The sequence below is a fragment of the Indicator indicator genome, chromosome 16, assembly GCF_027791375.1.
Source record: "Indicator indicator isolate 239-I01 chromosome 16, UM_Iind_1.1, whole genome shotgun sequence".
Taxonomy (NCBI): domain Eukaryota; kingdom Metazoa; phylum Chordata; class Aves; order Piciformes; family Indicatoridae; genus Indicator; species Indicator indicator.
In genome coordinates, this window is record NC_072025.1 from 23,684,781 (window position 1) to 23,706,590 (window position 21,810).

General features: G+C 41.9%; 1 protein-coding gene across 1 annotated transcript in view; it reads right to left on the reverse strand.

The window, feature by feature from the left end:
• Positions 1-21,810, reverse strand: part of ADAMTS17 (ADAM metallopeptidase with thrombospondin type 1 motif 17) — a 180,768-nt gene that overhangs the window by 103,249 nt on the left and 55,709 nt on the right. The window contains exon 8 of the mRNA XM_054388055.1: positions 4,391-4,496. Within this exon, the coding sequence (XP_054244030.1) occupies positions 4,391-4,496 (106 nt within the window). The remainder of the gene's footprint in view (positions 1-4,390; positions 4,497-21,810) is intronic.

Genomic DNA, 21,810 nt, shown 5'->3' on the forward strand with positions numbered 1-21,810 from the left:
CATGCCAGAATCTTTCTGCTGAGTGCTTATCAGAGAGGTAAGTTTCTTCACAAATCTGTTAGCATACATATCAGGCCACTAAGGGAACATCCAGAGAGTGCTTTTCCCTTACCTGCAACACTACTATTGGTTGAGACACACCACAAAGACTATACTTAATTATGCAGCAAATAATTATGCACCCTGAAGTCATTTTATCCAAGCCATATCTATCAATATTAACATCCAAAGCAAATAATACCTGCTGGTTCTAAACTCTTCTCTTGTGTGATTCCAAATCCAGAGCTGCTTGGTTTATGCACTGTAAGCTTTTTACTGTTGGACTTGTTTTTGTCCTCATCTGTTTCAGCTTCCAGTTTGAGGCCATGTGGTTTCAGACTGTTGGCAACAGACTGCATCTCACTTATTGTCAGCTGATTTTGGTTCACTTTCTCAAGGCCATCTGACGCAGCATGGCTTCCAGCCATACCACCTCCAGCTAATTCTCTCACCATCTAGGCAGTGCCAGGTTCTGCTAGCTCATGAATGGGATTCTTCCCTTCTCACCCAAGCCTGCCCCCATCCCACAAGAGGAAAGCTGAGGCTGTTGAAAGAAATAGGAATGGCAACAAAGCTGGCATTGTTGTCCTGAGAAGCCACTAGCTACAGCCCACCCGCTTCATGGAGGGCATAACGGATATAAGGATGAATCCCAGCTTTTGTTTAAAGCACTTTGGCTTCTTCTTTGGAGAATGAGTTGGAAATGGTAACAATGTCACTGCTGTAGGAAAAAGAGAACCAGGGATGGGGAAGTGGCACTATTTTTCAAAAAGTCACTGTTGTTTAGGGTGGTTTTTGGGGCACAAATCTCAGACCAACTTCATACTGGTGCAGATCTTGGAGGAGGAGGGTAGCACCATTCAGGATCCCATTGCCAATAGGAGGGCATTTTCCATCTCTTACTGATGGAGTTGCCCTGCTAGACTGAGGAAAGATGAGAGTAAGAAAACATTCAGCACAGGCTTTAGGGACCACTCTGATCTGTGTGTCTTCCCTTTTGTGCAGATCAGAACACAGTACTCCACCCAACAACCCCTGGATAAAAAACTAACTGTGGTTACATTAAAGTGTGTTATTTTAAAAGCCATACCCTCCTGACCAAGCCGAATGAAAGCAAGAGGCTTGCTGAGGGTCCTGTCTTGTCTGCTAACAAGTTTATTATTTGTAACCATATAACATATTCAGTGGTCTCTACCCTGCTTGTTTCCTTTTTGTAACAGCAAAATTCTTCTCCTGGACTCTGCAGGAAAAATTGTATCTAAATACAATGCGTCCATGGACCCAAAATTATCACTCCAGATGTGAAGATATAAATACAACAGATAAAAGTTCATCACCTTGTCATCAAGCAACAACAACTCTATAGGTTAAACCTGAAGATGAACTTTTACAGGACCTATAAGCATCACCCTAACGGACCTATTAATGATGTCTCCATGTTTCCACAGGGCAGCTGTCTGTGTTTTTTGCAGTGAGTCCAAATGACATTAGTGGCAGATTAGGAATCTGACACATCAATTAGTAATCCATTCACTTTTTCCAAAGTCTACATCAGAAACTCTCTGTGAATGCCAAAACTGGGCTTGTGATCGCCACAGGCTTTTATTAGTCTTAGGGCAAGAAGTAATAAATCTCAGCTTTTCTACAGACATAAGTAGATCAGCCTTCAATAAAGCTCACAATTATGGTTCTCCATAATTTATGTTTTTGCCAACATGGATGTAATTTTTTTTTTTATTAAGAAACTTGCACCTAGTGTTTCATGGGTTTATTTTTTCAACCTGAAACTCATATCAGCTTCTTTGTCTTCATCTCTGCAATGGGTTTCCTTACACTTCACTTAAAACCCACAAGTTTGTAGGTAGACTCTGCTAACAATCCTTCTATTTGCACAAGACATGCTGAAACAGGACTGTTCAAAGCACCCTCTTGCAGTTCCGAAGAATAAGGAGAGGCCTAACACCTAGTAAGGTCATTGAAAAGACTCCTGTTGACTTCAAGGGCAGACTGTGAAATAAGCAACTAGGCCACTGGTGGATGACCTTACAGAGGAATGATTTGATGCTTAAGTTGGGCATTTCTTCCCTTCTGTTTTCATTTGGCACACTGGGATTTCAGAATGCTGGGTTTAAGCAAGGAAAGAGGGGACAGAAGGACTGAAGGGCTTGCTCCAGTATGTGATAGAGAAATGCAACTCATTGTCTAACAGGCTCCAAAACATCCCCAAACCAGGATTCTCTGGCAACAGAATCCTGCCAGTAGCTTCTCTAACTTAACCCAAATGGCTGCTTCAGTTGAAGCCTTCTGAGTGCCACATTCCCTAAACACCTTAGGTCCCTGGCTTTTACAGACTCTCCACATTCCTGCAGCACTCAAGTACTCTTCCCAGACTCCCTTGCCTGAGCCTGTTCTAGTCTCCTGAGTCAAGTGTCTCAAGAGAAAACTCTGTGAGAAAATGCAGTCTCCTCTGTCGTTTCCTCTTCTTCACCTGTAATCTTCACATGCTCCATCTCTCCCCACAATGGATCTATGACTCACTTGAGGCAGAAGATTCTCTGCACTTTCTCACTCACTGTCCAAATCCTCCAAGGTACTGAACCCAAGCTACTCTCTGCCAGCTTCTTTAGACATCTCATACCCACCTCACACAAGAGTTTTCCAAGATGGAGGCAAAGAAAGCAAGCCAACATAGAGAGGACATTATGATTTTACCACCAAAACTGCACTTGGAAATGAAAATGGAGTTTGCAGCTCTCTGCACAGATGGAGAGTTGTATCCCAAAGCATTACATCCTCTCTTTATGCTGTGGAGTTTTTGTAAGGCATTATTAGAAGGAAGTTTGACAGCTCTACTGAGAAATTTGGCAAACACCAGGGCAGGCCAGTCCTACTCTTTTACACAGATGGATTTTCTACAGCTCAAGTATTTTTCCCTCTTGTTCTTGGCCCATCCAAAGATGAGTGCTGAATTTCCCTTAACATCACCCACAGGTTAATTTGTTATTAAGTTTAGGCTCAGATTAACATCTTGGCATGTAATTTAAATAAAACAAAACCAAATGTCCTTCATTTCTGTTGAAACCACCCTTGGTTTGGCTTAGCTGACTTTGGTGTCACTGGAGAGTGAACAGGGGATTCATTTTCATCTTCTCATTTTTGGTAGTAACCTAAATATCCCCCATGCAACTTTGAAATGTGCTGCCATAAAGTAATTATTTGTTATGGAATGAGATTGGCCAGAATCTGAACATGATACATTGGCTCTGGCTTAGCTGTCAAATACTTGTTGCTGTAGGAAAGGAAGATACAGCAGACACATGAAGTGCAAGAGTCCAGAAGGGTGCAGAAAAAAAATATTGCACATCTTCTTACTAAAGGAGCAATGGTGGGATTTCCCACATGCCATCCAGAGAGGCTGAAGGAAGGAGCACTTGGAAAGCCCATAGGTACAGCCCTTGCCACTTGTTCCTTGTCTAATTCTGTACCTTACACAGTCTAACTGTAACATAGTGCAAACAGAGTGATGTCAACAAAAAGGGAAAAATGCCTGTAAGTATTATGAGTAAGTGCATCTTACACTTAGACTGGAAAGCTGGGAGTGGGGATGCTGACCTTTGGGTTAACTCACTACCTGCACTAAGACCATGCAGCTGACTGACTTAGTCAGTTTTGTATTCTTCTGTCCCTGGGATATTCACAGGCAGCTTTAAAAAGTTTTCAGACTCACCTGCAGAATGTACCTGGGAAGCTCATTCTGCATATTTCTGACTAGGAATTATCATGTTCATTGGTATTGCTTTTTCCAGTCTGCATTCAGTTTGAGTTAGTTAGCTGTGATAGAGCTGATAAATCAAGTTATACAATTTCTTTCTGCGGATCAAATAATGCTGCTTAAGGTCACTTCCAAAATACTGATGTTTACAATTTCAGCCACAGTAGATTACTTCACATGCAGACATGAGACTATTACCAAGGTAATAGACACCTGAACTTCAGAGGTAATTTAGCAAGTTCAAAGATTTTGAAGTTGATGCCTTTTTTGTGGGCTTATTCTACAGTGTAAAAAAAGGCAGAATTTGTCCCTAACTACCATAATTCATTGAAGAGAGCAAGGTCTCTTTGTTCTACTCAGAATCAAAACATAAAGTGGAAAATAGGGGAAGATCAAATAAAGATTTATGTAAGCTGAACTGAATATTTACATAAGCCTCCTAGAAAATGTTATTTGTCAATCTTCTAGATTTATGACATCATAACAAACATACCACACTAGCTATTTCTAATGTATGGCTTTTGACGAAAGTATGTTATGGTGGCATAAGTAAAGAAAAACAGAAGGACAAGTTCTTACTTGTGCCCAAGTTCATGTGCAATTGTGAATGCAAGATTGAGACCATTGTCTTCAGCAAGAACACACTTTCTCTTGGCACTGCAGACACCTCCCAGGTAAGCAATTCCTGTAACAGAGAGAATGTTCCCATCAGGACCAGTGAAACAGCTCATTCACTCCAAACACACAGCAGTAACTCAACCAAAATGATAAAAGATGCATCTAGTATGGAAAATATTAGAGCAGTTTGCACACAAAATCAGCTGAGCATTTTGTCCATTGTCCCAGGGAAAAATCAGTCCAGAATTTTGTCAGACAGGAAACAAGTTAAACATATTAAACTTCCCTGCCATAATTGGAAAATGTATTTCACTGTCTCAAAAATATCTTTCCCTGATTCAGAATTCATCTCAGCTGTCTGCTAATGCCCTCCTCTACAATGACAGAAGATGTAGTGAAGCAGCCTTAATAAGCAGTTAAATGGAATTCTGATTTTCAGAATAAAGTTGGGGAGAAGAAATAAAACAATACAATCAGAGACTCACTAAAAAGCTCTTACATTTGCCTTTATTTTCATACTTTAAGAAAACAGGAGTGGCAGAGTCAGAAAAGCTGGCAAACTCCTGATGCCGAGTCACAAAGCCAGTGGCGGTGGCAGAAGTCTTCTCTGACTCAGTGGAATTTAGGATTTGATCCCATGGACGATTGTACTGTACTCCCTAGGCCTGTTTGTGTGGGCATCACAAATGGCTGTAGGCTGAAGTCTGGAATACCTGGAAATGTTGTGACGGCATCACAGGCACCACACAGGCCAATTTGCTAATGAGATTTTGTTTCACCTGCTGCCTAGAAACCACAGTTAAACCATAGGAAGTCATGCACAAAGGTTAAAGACAGAGCCTGAGGATGTCTCTATTTATCCAGGTCCTCCACTGTTAAAAATGGGCACCTCTCAAGAGCCACACAAACTGTTTAAGTATGCAAGTAAAACAAGATTTCCAGATAGCACACCACAACCTAAGCGTTGAGTTTGTCCCGCCACGTCACACATCCTGCTACCACACTGGAAGAACAGCAAGTGTAAAAACCTTCCACAAATACAAAATATCAAAGAAAGGTCAAGCAGGAGCATCAGCTGTAGACAGAAAGGAAAGCCAATTACTATTTTTACTATTACCAAGTGTGAGGATTTTTTCCTTTCTCTCATGAGAAATTGCATAATTATGGTCCATAACTTCTGTGCTTGGGTTTGGACACACAAAGCTATCCGCACTTCCACAGCAAACTTTAGGACACAGGCAACTGTGTAAACTCAGAAATATCCAAAAAGTTGTCATACATAAACAGTTTGCAGCTGTTGGCCTTTCTGCCAGCTAATGAGCCCTCTGCTAACAATATCTCTAACGGGAAATGGTTACATTTATCCTACCTAGGCATTAGGATATTACATGCTTGCCACAGTGATAGACAAAGTTGGAAGTTCTGATGTGTGGGTTCACACTTCATCCTATTTGAAACATTCAGGGCTTCCTCCTGACAGCTGTGAAATATTCAGTCAGCAAGTGGTTTGCACAGGTACTCCAGCTTTCAACTCTCTAATGTCTTGTTTTCCTTGCACTCCTAATACTTTAATCTCCTTTTTTGCCAGTCACCTCTGGATACAGAACTTTAACTTGGTTAAAATTTGGCCAGCTTTCCTCTTCTCAGTGTATTTGCTGTTGGGAAGGGAGCCAAACTTGAAGTCCTGAAGTCTGCTTGGCACAGAGAGAGACTCACTGCATATCCACATGCACAGGGCAAACCTCCCATTCCCCACATTACTAGCTTTGTGATGGAGATGATGTTTTTCTCCTCCTCCCACGATTTCAAATTTGTTCAGCTCACACATTGCTATCAATTACACTCCTGTTGCCTCTCTCACCGTCCTACATTAATAAAATCAGGAAACCCTAGAACCGGTTCATGCTCTGCCTTTCTGTTCGATGTCAATGATATATTTGACAGAGATGCCCTGCCTGTATTTACACATCAGGTCAGTCACCAAGGGAATCTTTCAGTGCTTATGACACTTAAAAATGAAAAATACTTTTCCTTCCTACAAAGCCTACATATGAAAGGTTCCAAAATTTAAAAAGCACTAAAGTACCCGTTAAACTGCTTGCAAGATAGGTAATAGCACAATCCCTGTTCTACAGCTGAATAAACAGAGGACCCGAGAAGTCAGCAGTATCCAGGTGAAAAAGAACAGTATCCATGGAAAGACCCTTTACAACACAGGCAGGCTCAGGTCCTGTCCTACTGAGCCTCCAGTTCCACATTTGGTGTACAGGGATCACGCAGAATAAGCTAACAGGGCGAGCTGATCCTGCATTGCATGAGAATGCACTAATTCAGAGGCAGACATGAAATGTTAGTGGCACAGATTAGTTTTGCTTAAAGCTGGATAGTCATCTAGATGCCTGCTTCTGTTAATCTTGCAGTAACAGCACGCTTTCCATTAGAGTTTAATATTCACACATGGAAACTGTTTTCCTGAGCAGTAATTTTCATTGTCACTGTCTTTAATGAGAACCACTCTGGAAACAATAGACTCATTATGAATCACAAGTACAGGAATCACAGTACGGCCATCCAATGCACGAGAGAAGCTACAGTCAGGCAGGAAAACAAGTTAACAGTCATGCCAAGTGCTGTACCCAGTGCAAGGCACAATATTTTGAACTCAGGTGTTTATGTAGCAAGAGCTTCCAATGCCATGGACCATCCAATGGAATGGGCTCCCAAGCACTGCAAGTCAGTCACAACCTATTTCAAACAGATGTGCCCATCAGTTTGCCTTTAGCCTGAAAGGAAATGTGAGATATGCAACAAGCCAAATTTCTATGTGCCTGAGAAAGAATCTACACTGAAAATAGGGACACCATTTCTCCACTGTTCCTAATCAAAGAACAGGCTCGTGAAGGACCTGGAGCACATGACCTATGAGGAGCGTCGGAAGGAGCTGGGGTTGTTCAGTCTGGAGAAGAGAAGGCTGAAGGGAGGCCTCATCACTCCCTACAACTACCGGAATGGAAGCTGCAGTGAGGAAGGAGCCACCCTCTTCTCCTTGGTGACAAGCAACAAAACTAGAGGAAATGGTTACAAGTTGCATCAGGGGAGGTTTAGGCTGGATATTAGAAAATATTTCTTGACTGAAAGGGTTCTCAAACATTGGAATGGTTTGCCCAGAGCAGTAGTGGAGTCACCATCCCTGGGAGTGTTCAAGCAGTGTGTGGTACTGGTGCTCAGGGGCATGGTTTAGTGTGGACCCTTCAGTGTGGGGTTGAGGGTTGGACTGGATGATTTTTGAGGTCTCTTCTAACCAGATATATCCTGTGATTCTGTGAATATAACCCACTCCCTGTCTCATGCTCTTGCTGCCAAACAATAGACAAAAATGAGTTCAGGGAAGAAATCACTTGAACATCTACTCCCTGCTGAGGGCTTAAATTCCCTCCAGCATGGGAATTGGCTGAACCGTATCAAGGAAACAAGGCAACATAGAACTGGTCCAGACGCCACCCTCTGCAAAGGACTAGGTAGGCACTAGGATAACAAGGGAATAGTCAAAGCCCTCAAAAGAAGTTTCTAATTCTGCAGAATTTAAGCTAGGTTCTATACAAACAGGTGGATTGTTTATACAACTATACAACTCCTCTGCATTTGACAGGTGGAGGAAAGTTAGTGGAAGTACTTTCTATCACTAATTGTTTTCAACACCAGTAAGCCCATGCCATTTCTGCAGGCAGAAGATGATCTGGGTTGTGGGGAGTCTCAAGAAAGCTCTAGCTAACAGCACATGAAATTCACTCCTTTGATTCTACAGCACATATTGGTTTTCATATAAGGTTTTCAAACTGGCATCCAGGTCCCCATATATATTTCTCCTTGCCTCACTGACAAAGTGGCAAGTACTACACCAACTCCACAGACGACTGAACTAAGGCACAACATTCAAATAACTGGTAAGATCACACAGGAAGGCACCACTACTTCTGAGAATGCACATCAGACCCTGACTATCTGTACCCAGCCGACTTGTTGCAAATGTGCCCATCATCACCAAATCCTCTTCTTACTTTGCAGAATCTACCTTATCCTGAATTTCAACAGGACCTCTCTAGAACTCTGTTGCTGGCCTCCAAACCAGCATGACCTGCAGAGATGGAGCTTGCTTTCCCAGAATTGTGTACTCTGTGGCTGGACACCTTCCCTACAGGACTGAACATTGGCCTGTAGTGCCCAATAAAATCTCTTCTTCCTTGTAATTCTGAAAACACTGTCACTTCCAGTATACACAACTGCTGGATCCCAAAAGCCCAGAAAGAAAAATAAATATCTGAAACCCAAAGCATGGTTACTCTCAGAATCTCTTGATTTTCAGTACATGCACCATGAAAGACTAACAAAATAAAATCTCTCTCTGATGTTCACAATATGAGCAGTGATGTTTCTAGAGCTGATAATGTGGTACTCCTCAGAACACAAGGTCCTAATAGCACCAATGAACGAAATACACAATGCTTTTTATAGGGGATACTTTTCAGACTACTAGGACAACTGAAAGATACCTGGTATTGAAATATTGCACCCAAGGCTCTAGTCAGTGGCTCCGGGTAACCTTTCACAAGACCAGGGCTCTAACTGTGAGAGCCAGATCCAGCCATGTGCCTTAGTCTTTGTGAAACGGGTGAGATTCATGCAGACACACTGAAGCTCAGAAGTTCCCAGAAGGTTCTCAGAATCTTTTAGCCCACCACTGAGATCTATGCAGGAATGTGCTGACCTCATGTGCAAACAGATGAGCTGACATGTAGCTGGGGTTTGTCCATGCAAGCTGCCTTACTCTGTATCTTTTTGATATAAAGGCTTCTCTGAGGCTAGACCTCTTCATGTAGGGAAATCTGCAAAGAAGGCAGGATTCTGCAAATCATTAGAGCTTAAAAGAGAGCTTTTGTGATCTGCTTTTCCCCTTGTGTTTAATTATCCCACAGGACAGCAATTAATGGAACATATGGAATCCCTTCCCCAGTGTGGCCAACTCTCAGCTTTAGCTTTCAATCTTTCCCTGGGGCTTTTACATCTCTTGGGAAACCTCTTGTGATTTTCTAAGTTGAATGAAGTAATTGTTTATCTGCTCCTTTACTAACCTGCCCACACACAGACAAGATGCAAGGAGCCTTATTCTAATGCGTCTTGCATTGGATTTACACTGTGGCAATTCATTGATCTAAGCAGAACTTCTCCCAGAGTACAAGGGGCTGTCCAGACAGTTGAAATGCCCTAGAGACCAAGACCTCTCATGATTTTAGGGATTAATGTCTTCACCCAAGCTCTACAGATACCAAATACACAGAGAAGAAGCAAGCTGACATATGTTCTAACACCTTTTTGGCCTAGAAGTGGCTTTGACCAAGGCCTACGACATCATGCCAGCAAAGAGCAGGCAACATTTGGAAACCCTCAAGAGCTTTGGCATGGGCATCTCTGCAAACCTCATCCCTTTCCAATGCTATTCAAGAGGGATTTGTGATCCCAAGCGTAACTATTCACCACACTGCCCATTTCTGAGGAGAGGTATAGCATTCACAGTAATTCAAGGAAAGCTGGAAACAAGTAGAGTGGTTAGCCTCACAGTGCAGATATCCATCAGGAGTGACAGGAGTATCACTGATCTTGCCTTGGAGCAAGGGAATGCATCAAAAGACCACCTGAACTTCTTTCTAGCCCTAATTCTCTCAGCTTTTATGATAAATTACTGGGATATAAGGCTTCAGCAAAGAAGGAGATAAAAAGAAATACCCTGTTTATTTGACATCTGCTCTTTGTTCAGCGTGACATCCCCTATGCCATTAACATGACTCCTCCCTTTCAGCAAACCACTGCTTCCCTAGATGACAGCACATTAATAAATCCTCTCCATCTAACTGACATGAGGAGTGGCTTAATTAACTGGAGCACAGGAAGCAGGGTATTGTCTACATGTTTATTCTACTTTGATATGCTAACAGCCACATTCCAGAGAGCTTCTCCTGCACACTCCCCAGCAACAGAAGCCTGGGCTGTTGCTGACTGTTGATCTCAAACAGGGAAAAACACAGTTCCTTTCTGCATTCCTGTTTCTCTAGATAAATATGACGTTTGGGATATTTAGTCCAAACCTCCATTCCTGAATGTAGATTCCCAAACCCCAGCGAATAATTCACCATCTGTTGACAGACATCATTACACAGTGCTGAAACTCTCCATGCTCGTGCATACACATGGAAATAGATGGGCTTAATGACTCGAAGTGAGATCTATCACAACAGCTGTACTCCTGTTCAGAAGAAAGGCCTGGGAAGGGCCTGAAAGGAAGCCTCCTGAACCTGAGACTCCAGCTAGGAGGGACTGAAGGACTGGATGATTCAACACAGTGCTAGAAAGTATACAGAAGCTTGGCAGAATTTACATCTAGCGAACAAGGGTGAAGGACAGATAGGAATAGGTAAGTGAATGAGAAGAGATGGAAACAGCCATATAGGAAATGGAAATAATGTGGGTTTTCCAGAAGTCTTCAGAAAACATGACTTTGATTTCATAAGCAGCAGGGAGTCACTTCTGGGGGAGGCAAGGGTCAAGAAGGGCAGGAAATAAGACCAGAAGAGAAGATGAGCTCTCTGAAAACTTCTCTGTGTACTTACTGATGGAGAAAACTGCATTTATAGCCCTAGGTCATATGTCTCTGTCATCAGAGACTGATTTGAGGAAAGGCAGGAGCTAGACTGCAACAAGACCTGGTGAGGACATGGAAGTATTTAGGAAGGGAGACTGTGCCTTAGTATGGGCAAAAAGAATGGCACTTGGCATAAGGTAAGGACAGTTGTTAGAATTGATAGAGAAACAAGCAACAGAAATCAGTGGGATACAAGCTACTGAAAAGGAGACAGTAAGAGGGAACAGAGCTGCTCAAGGGTATCTTACACCAGAAAGGAATGAGATCCAGCAGAAGTCAGGAGAGATCTGATGCTTTTGAAAGACTACAGGAACATGTGACTGCAAACTCAAAGAAAACATCAACAACCAACAACTGTGAAACCAAACTGTCAATCAGGATTTGGTTTCTCACCCTTGAAAGTCACCTCTGCAGGGGCTCAAGGGCTTTTGGATTTGAATACCTCCTTTAAGTGGATTTAGACTGCAGAGAAGAACCTGATGGTTCTTTCTACAAACTGTTGTAAAATTGAGCAGGATCTTTCCTTCTCACATGCATACAAATATTGGCACGATGGCATGCAAAAGGCAGCCTACAAAGATAATGGGAAGACTAAGAAACGATTCAGGTTTTGTGCAACTGTGTGAATGACTGTCCTTCACTTCAATGGCTGAAGCAGGTAGACACAGGATAGAAATTAATGAACATCCCTCACCAGCTGGATGGCTTGACAAGAGAGCTCCACGTGTTCCTTCTCTAAACAGCCTTCATGAATCTCACCCTTCCCTTTCTCAGACATTATTGAAACTAAAAATTATTTCAACATGTCAGTATTTTCATTTTGACCTGTCCTAGTTGATGGAATAGTCTTGAACTCATGAACTGCTTCATTGTCTCCTAAGCAGCATCTTTTGGGAAATAAATAACTCACCAAAAGAAAAAGCAAACACCACACAAACCCAACAACTCTGCCATCAGAAAGGAAAGTGCTTGAGGAATACTATGTCCCATGCTCATCATTGTGTCACATGGCTATGTCAGTCCTGAGAACTGGATAGGTTCCCATTTAAAGATGTAATCTTGCAGGAAATGGAAAAAGAACTCTGGCACTGTCTGCAATAACTGCAGCTTTGCAAACTGTGCAGGGTTCCAAGACCAGCTCTGAGGCTATTTTCATCTTGCATTTAAAAATGAGCTCTGTGACTTCCAATTTTGAATTTGTCAGTCTGTCCTTGCAATTCATCTGAGCCACCTGCTTCAACAGAGGGCCTGAGCTCAGAAAGAATCAAGAAGAATGAAGAAAAAGGTCAAATCAAACCTTTTAATGAGACTGCTAAACAAAGAGGAACATGGAATTCAGCAGCTGGGATCCTGGAGCCCTCAAATTCCTCAGTATCTCCCTTCCAGAATGAAGAGACGAGGGCAGACTTGGCAATAAATCAGAAAAAATATTTGGAGTCTCTGTACCAAATAGGATCTGCTTAAAGAGTCAGAGTCCAACACTCAGTTCCATATTTTCTTTCTGGTAACTGTAAACACTAAGAAACTTATGAAGCTCTTCAAATAATTAAAAGAAGCTTTTACCAGTTTCAAGAGCTTTACTGAGCCATGCGTATCTCAGCCTGTCGTGGTGTTAGCTGGGGGTGGGTTCATGAGCAGGGATCAGTCCTGCAATCCTTAAACAACTTTCAGCAATGCATCAGAACAATGTTTCAGTGTCTGGAGAGTTTAAGCACAGTCTGCTGAACAGGAGGGCTTGGGAGATGGCTGACACCTGTGCTGCTGACGAATGGCATTCTTCCATGGCTCTCAATTAAATTCTTTCCATGTTCTTTAAGAATGACTAAGCAATTGTTACTCTCAAAAAGTGAGTGGATCTATACTTTGGAAAGATGTTAATATTTAGACTTTTAGGTGCTGTATGCGTGTCAAATTGTTCTCTTGGCAAAATCAGAGCAGGCCAGCAGAATGGGATGATTCACAGTCATCAAACTTTGAATGGATGCTTTTACAAATTGCTTTTGTGATACTTCTCAACTACAGTTCCTGCATCCTCACTTACAGGGCTATTTAAGCTCCTGGCTTCACTTTGTCAAGCTGCCAGCTGACACACACACTGATAAACTTAATTAGCAGTGCTTAGTTCAGCTGTTATGTGTTAATTTTTTGCTGAGTGCTGATTTATCCTCCCAGCTTGCCTTGAGAGAACTGACAAACCTGGAGTTTGTGCCTGATAACATAGATAGATTTGAGCTAGAACTTGGGCTGAAAATCTTGTATCACACAAAAGAATGAAGCTAGTCCCTAATACCTCAGCACTAGCTACTACTTCTGCTGCCAGGAGCAGGGAGTGAAAATGATCCTTCCACGACAGTGGGCAGGAAGAGGAGACGAAGGCAGTGCCATGGCTCTGTTGCTCTCCTCACACAGTACCACCGTACATTCACTCTGGCAGAGCATGATAGCATGGAGGAAGGGTATATGACAATAAAAAAACAACCCTAAACTTACTACAAAATTAATGGCCAGATTTCCTACACATTCACACTTCCACTTGAGGTCTCTGGTGTAAATGGAGGTTAAACAGTTTTTCCTTCAGTGGCAGCACCAAAGGGAGAGGGTTTTCTCCTCTACTTAACTTCCTAATTTTCTGAAAACTTTGAAAAACCTAATATTTCTGAGAGCTATATCCTCAAATTTGACTCAAATGGGAAAAAAAAAACCAAAACCAACAAAAAACCCCAACCCAAACAAAAGTTAAAAAAGCTATTAGGGAAATATTGTAATTAGGGTAGAGATGTCACTGGAGATGTCCTGAATCTACCTTCTTTAGTACCTCTTTCTCTAAATTACTCAAAATAAAACATCACTTTTAAAGTAACATGAGCTAGAGAGAAATTTTCACTAAGACCAGCATGAGCTTTTCTCACACTTAATAAAAAGAAATCTCTCATGTTCAAACTCGAGCTCCCGTGAAAGAAAACACAAAATTGGATGAATACCACTGAGCTCCCTGTGATGACTGAGAGCAGCCAGAAAAGTCACTGGTGCCTCACAGACACAAGTCAAGGCAGAGTCCCAGTCCTGGGGCCTTTTAGTCTGAATTCAGAAATGACAGCACGTGAGGCTCACAGGAGGACTGCACCTGCAGGCAGTGTGGAAGCAGCACACTGTCAGTGTCGTGCAAAAGCCAGCGGTACATTTTCATGCCCATGTATTCACATGATTGCTGTAGGTCTTTGTGCTCAAGTATCAGGACCAACAAAGGGAGAACTGCCACCTCCAGTCTGACGTGTTTCTGGGAAACATAACACACCCCCGGGAAATGCAGAAGCTCTTATATACTTGCATACTGTCTCGGTGACATTTCTAGTTCTGAATCAAATCCATGTGCCCTTCATTGAAAACTCTGTGCTAAGCCTGCACCATGGTTTTAGGGGGTTCTCAGCTGTCAAGTCCCACCCAGTAAGTGGCTGGTGGAGAGAATTTACAGAGGTAACAGCTGTACTTCCCAGTTACACAGGATATTTTTGTTCAAGCCTGCTATGTTGCTCAGTGGCAGTGGCCTCCTGTCAGCTGCCATGTAACAAGATGCATTTCCCAACAAAGCCACCTGATTAATGACAGCATAAACAGCTTCATGGCATTCACAGAAACCAAGCTCAATATGTATTACATCCGACTTAATTGTACCAGCTATTATAATCACCATGGGCTTGATCAAAGTCCAATCAATAGTATTACCACTGGCTTTGGAGAAGGTGTATTAAGCCATTTCATGGCTGCTTTTATTTAGTTCCCACCCCCAAAAGGCTGGCCTTTGTCTTTCTTAGTTCTTAAGGCCACAGCAAGAGACACTTGTGTAAGGTCATCAAAGGGATTAGAGGGAGTACCAGTACTTTCCCAGAACTGATCAGGAGTCAATACTTAGGTGAGAGAGGTGTAGTCAAGAATTTCATGCATTCATGGACCCAGACAAGACCAATGTGGAGATAGGACTTTCTCTTTGAGCAACAAGCATAGCTAGAGAAACACACAAACTAGGGTACAGAAGACAGGAAATACAAGCCTACAGGTTTCTTAGATATAAAATACAAATCCTAAATAGAAATCTAACTTCAGTCTTTTACTTTTCTCTCATTTCAAGAACAACAAAGTCTGATTAGACTGATGGACTTGATTTAGAGCAGCAGTTTTACCTTCCAATAAATAAAAGCATCCACACAGAGTTTCCCAACTTACCGGCCAGTTTTCTTATAACTTACTGCAGTGTTTACTCTGTCTACTACAGCACAAATATTGCTGTACATGCTAGAGCCTGATGAATGATACTATTAAAACCAACAAGTAGATCCTCAGCATAACATGAATGTGTACCCAGCAGTCTAATTATGGTCAGGCAGAGCCTTAATGTAAACAGATCAGGCAAACCAGCTACACAAAAAAATGTATGACACAACCACACAAAACCAACAAACATCTTCAACCTGCTGACGGCTCATGACTACTACCCAAAGTAGAAACACAATACTAATTTCCAGCTAAGTAAAGCCTTGTCAGGATAATTTAGAGAAACTCCTTGCAGAGTATAGGGGTCTGAACCTGAAATTTTAAAGTGTATACAGCAGAACCTCCGTATCCAAATAAAATTCCAGGGTTCAAAGGACATCTTACATGTAATATATATACACAGACCTCAGTGAGAATCAGGCTAAAATTTCACCATCTCCTACAGTCACCTTCTTATCCAAATTGGCAAGAACTTGATAAGAAAATCCCAGTGTTTTCTTCAGAGAAGGTCTGGTCAAAGTTGAGTCTGCAAAATCCCAAGTACTTTGCCATGCTTTTCGAGACAGCCATTTCTCCCCATATGGGCATTACCAAAAGATGGATATATTCACATAAATGGATATAGACATGCAAATACATGCACAGATATATTCACATATTTTTGCATTTATCTAACCAGGAAGGAAAAATAAACAAAGAAAGAATCTGTATTCCACCTAATTATTTCTCATTTTCCATGACCACAAATGTCAGACACTACTGCAATGAAACTCCATCATAAGCTTTTAGGAAAAGCAAGGAATGTAAAGCCCATTGCAGCAGCCCCTTTTCCTTCTCTCTTCTGGCAGGAAGAGTCTTCAAGAATTCCTACAAGTCACTGAGCCATGATCTCGCTTCCCTTCCTAGAAACCATGTTGGCTCTCTTTTATCCATAAGGCCTGTTTACTCATCTCTACCCATTTAAACATTTCCAAGAAATGAGACTCTGGATTCCCTGGACAAGAAACAAAGAAATGCAAATTTGTCTATTGAGCAGGCCAATCCTTAGGTAAGCATTATCTCCATGCCAGATGTTCTAAGGTGAGGCCAAAAGATGACCAAAATTATCCCAAAGACATCAATTCTAAGCAAATTATGAGGTTACCACCTTATCTTTTGAAAAAGAATTATCTGGGATTGCTGATAGGATGATTGCCTGTTCTCTGCTTCATCCCTCTCTAGTCTGCTTTCAGGGAGTAGCTAGGGCAGGTGATGTTCCAAAGGGGAAAGGGAGCTGAAGTCAGATCTGGTAAGGCAGGGAGGGGCAGTGGTCTCACCGACAAAGGCACAGTATGTTGGATTTTTATTCACATGGCATGAGTTTTCAGGTGTAGAGTATTCAGACAAACTTGCATTTAAAGTATAAATTCACTTCCACTATGTGCAACAGAGCATTCATACCATTTCTAACAGCCTAGTTGAGACCTTCAAGTAGGTGAAATTTACTCACTTTATTTACAACTCTAGCACAAAACAGTCACAGTCAATCAGCATGGAATTGCTTAGGGATTGCTGCATTGCAACCATTACTCAAGTGTGGGACAGAACCTTTAAAAATAAGACTGTATTTTTAGATGCTTAAATACAGTTATGAGCACAGATCATGCAGCATAGATATGTGACTACAGATCATCATCTTTAGCCCATGAACTTTGCTGAACGTGAATACAGCACAAATCTAACTATGAAGTGTAAAGTACTGACTTTGTCCACAAAGTGAAGGTGCTTCTCTCTAACATGTGATGGCAAACCACAGTCTATGAATTCTTGGGTCAGCTCAAAACTTTATCACCTCTCCCACAGCACCTACCATTAACATCCACAGCCATGAAGTGAGCTTGTATTGGATTGTAGTTGGAACATGTTTCCTACTTCATTTTCAGCATGCTGGCAAACATAGGTAGCAGAGCAAAATCTTGTTACATGCCCAAATTTGTATTATGTGTAGCACAATCACAACTGAAAGACTTGAAGCTTGTGCTGAGGCAGTGGAAGTGGGAGAAATGTTAAATAAAAAACAACATTCCAAAGACTTAAATTGACTTTCACTCTATTGAGTGCATTTGGCATAGCAAAATCCTTCCAGGACCAGACACTCTGCAAAACAGGATAGATACTATACTGGATCATGTCACCAGATGGCTAACCCAACATGGAAAAAACCCAAAACAAATTAAAATCAGTGCAAGTCAAGCTTTTTTCTTAGGGGGGAGGGGGGAGGAATTTTATGCACAATTCCCAGTGCTGTTTTCTTGGTTATCACTGGCAAAATCTCATCTCTACGTTATTTAAAACTTGCTCTCAAAATTGCATTTAGTTTTGGCAGCTGCTAGACAGAAGAAATGTAAAATTACAGTAGGCAACTGTCCTTCATTTCCTTTCCTTACTCTTACATATCCTGTGTGCAACTGGAATGCTTCTATTTGATTATCCAGTGGAGCAAATGCTACAATGAATGCAATCATGCCTTATTACCTTATATGTCTGTAGCCTATTGCACAGATGTACAGATGTTTTTACACAACTTGTTTTTTTAGCTACAGGGTCTATAAAACAATAGAAGCTATCTGAAACATTTTCAAGCCAGCAAAGGATAAAGGCACTGTAAAGCAGTCAACTGGATAAAAGCTATCTATGTCTGACAGGAGGAGAGGAGAAACCTCAGAGGTTTCTGAATTATAAATACATCAGCTTTCTTAAACAACATATGGCTGCAGTCTGCAGCAAACTGACCAGGCTGGAAAGTGCAAATGGAGGTAAAAATAAAGGCCCAAGCAGTGGAAAGAAGAAACTGGCCTGTTGAGAGGTTAAATCATTATTTTATTGACCTGAAGAACTGGCTGCTGCCCAAAGAAGCTGAGCTTCCCCTGGGAAGGCCAAGAAGAGGTAGCATTGCCTCCAGCTGAGTGAGGGGTCTGGATTGAGACCCCAAAGCTGTGACTTAATCCCCAGCCAGCTCTGTCCTTTGGCATGTCCCTTCCCACCTCTAGGCTTGCTCAGTACAATAGGAATAACAGTACTGATCTCTTCAGTAAAGAGCTTTGAATTTTACTGAGAGAAAGTCCTGTTTACAAATTAATTTCCTTCTCCTCTCAAGTAATTCTGTTTTACAAGTGAAATAAAATGCAAACGCCCCTCAATGTACTGTTTAATGGCACAGGTCTATCAGGGAGGCACTTTGAACTACTAGGTAAGGCACTGAACTGAAAGTCAGGGTGTGCCGAATCTGCTCCCTGCTCTTAGATAAGAAACAATTAGCAACTGCTTTTATGACTCCCGTGTTCTCCCTGTCCATCTGGTCTGAAGGATTTTGTCTGGTAGACAAAATCCTGCTTTCTGCTGCAGAGACTCTTGGGTTGGCATTTCTAGCTCAAACAACAATAACAAGGAATGGGTTATTTATGGCATAGTGAGAGTGGGTTTGACACTGTAAAATACAAACGTCATTTCTCTTTCCACAGCTTTATACTAGAAAAAGAAGATGCAGGATGAGCTATGGAAGCACAAGAGAAGATTTGATTTGTTTTGTGTTCATTCTTGCGAGAATCCCCCAGAAAAAGAAATCCTCAGCAAGGAGCTGGGATGTGAAGCTGGAGCAACAGCACAGAAAACATGTAAAACCTGCAATCTGCAAGTCTCCCTTACATGGATGAGGTGAGAGACAACAGCAGAAATACTATAAATCCCAAAAGACAGAAATAGTCTGTCCACAAACCTAGTACAATGAGATTGTTCTGCTCATGTCTGCCACAAAGGCTTCTCAGCTTCACACACACAGTAGCAAGGAGCAGTTCCAGAGCTTTTCTTGACAGTTGTTTGGCAGCATGTGTTGAGCTGGACATCAATTAAGCTTCTGCCTTCAGCAGAAGAAACAATCTAAGACGTTCCTGGAGTGTATGGAAGATAACTTTCTGACACAGCTGGTACATGAGCCTACCAGGGGAGGCGCCTCACTGGCCCTACTGTTTACAAACAGGGAAGGATTGGTGGGTGATGTGGTGGTCAGAAGTCATCTTGGGCTTAGCGATCACAAAATTACAGAATTCTCAATTCTTGGTGAAGTAAGGAGGGGGTCAGTAAAACCACTACCATGGACTTCCAGAGGGCAGACTTCAGACTGTTCAGGACACTGGTTAAGAGTGTCCCTTGAGAAATAGTCCTGGAGGGCAAAAGGGTCCAGGAAGGCTGGACACTCTTTAAGAAGGAAGACTCAGAAGTGCAGGGGCAAGCTGTCCCTATAAAACAAACTGCTGGGGAAGACAACAGGCCTGGCTAAACAGAGAGCTCTTGCAGGCGGGCTCAGGAAAAAAAGGAAGAGTTTGGAAAGAGGGGTAAGCAACTCAAGACAGCTACTGGGATCTAGTTACATCATGCAAAGAGAACATCAGAAAGGCAAAAGCTCAGCTAGAACTCAACCTGGCTGCTGCCCTGAGGGATAGCAAAAAAGATTTTTACATATACATTAACAATAAAAAGAAAGGCAAAGAAAATGCCTATCCTATATTGGATGCAGGGGAAAACATTGCTGTCACAGAATCACAGAATATGTCTGGTTGGAAGAGACCTCAAAGACCATCCAGTTGAACCCTTGACCCAGCACTGAAGGGTCAACACTAAACCATGTCCCTAAGCACCAGCTCCACACACCACATTGGAAGAGGCTGCCCAGGGAGGTGTGGTGGAGTCACCATCCCTGGAGGGGTTCAAGAACCATGTAAATGAGATGCTTCAGGATATAGTTTAGTGGTCATGGTAGTTGGGTTATGGTTGGACTTGATCTGGAAGGTCTTTTCCAACCTTAATGATTCTATGATTTAAAAATTATGTTTCTGATTAGTTTTCACTCTGTGCTAGCCTGGAAGTTTAATTAATTGCTTCTGAGGAACACTATCATACAAATTCATTGTGAAGTGTTAGTTAAAAGAGTTAAAACAAATTCTTCTCCCCACAGTGATTGCATGTCAAAACCTCAGACCCAAGAAGAGGGTGAGGGGTAAAAAGATGTCAAAGGGAACATCTTATATGGGTATCTGCCCTTTAAGTTAGGAGACTGAAATTCCCAGGTGCTTGTGTACATGCCTATATAATTTCACACAGACAAGAATGACCCTGGAGTGGAATGCAGGACATGTTCGCACCCATACCAAACTGCACAATGACTTAACACATAAAGTGAGTTATGACATGGAGCTGAAATAAAAGAGTAAAGTCAGAGTATCAGAATAAATATCAACAAAGTCACAGCACATACTTTGCCTCATGCCATACACCTTTTAATAAAGGCAATAGAAAGGAGTTTAGTTGCACACTGATTTGACGGTAGGCTAGGATTTGGTTTGGAGTCCTAGATACCTGTAGCTAGTGAGTTTTCTGAAGATGCCTTTCATTCACGGAGCAATCAACATCTACCTTGTACAACTATGAGATGTGACTGCCCGAAGGGTATTTACTCAGATGTTGCCTGGTCAAGGAATACTACAGTTCCTTTCCACAGCATTTTAGACAGGTCTCTTGTCTTTGTCAAAACACATTCCCATGAACCATTAATGAAACTATAAAAGAGGGTAATGTTTGCAAGCTAAGATAAGCTAACACAACCTGAACCATCCTTGGGACAAGTCACAATAAAGACGACAAAAACTCTGTCATACAGCCTGAGCACAAGTTTGGGTGAGCAACAAGAAAAGCAAGATGTGAAGATACACTAACAAAAAAAAGCAGGGTGGTAAGCTGATGAGAAGACTTTGGATATGCTATATTACAGTTGACAGAGACTATGTCGGTATTTCAGCAAGCCAGCTCAAATAATTAAGAGCATTAATTATCAATACCAGTTTGCTGGTGGAGGAAATGAAAGGCCAGACACAGAGCAGGAAGTGTGTTATTCCTCCCCACTGACAGTGTTTAGTTCCAAATTACCAACAAGAAGTTAGCTTCAAACACACACCACCACTGTGAGGCCTAATATTTTATCTTGAGGGATCAGTGCTTACTAAAAAGACAGACAGATAAATAACTGGAAAACAGAAGTGCTTGAAACACATTTTGGGGCTACAAGAGGAGAATGATATATGGAGGAGAGCTAATAAGGAACTGGGGGAGGTTTATGAAGAACAAAGTGCAGTAAACGTAGGGAAATTCCATGACCTCAGTGGGCAAGCCATGCAGTTAGCGTGATGGAAGACAGACCATTCAGGCCTCTCTGGGAAGAGCAGCCCATATCCAGGCCCAGTCAAACAAAGAGAAGATGAAGAACAAATTTAGCAAGAACTTCTAAGAGATCTGAACTGCCACCAAACAGAAAGAGACCTTTGGCAAAAAGGCATGGAAAGCAAGTTAATCATGAGAGCAACCAAGGATCTGTGACACTCAAGAACTA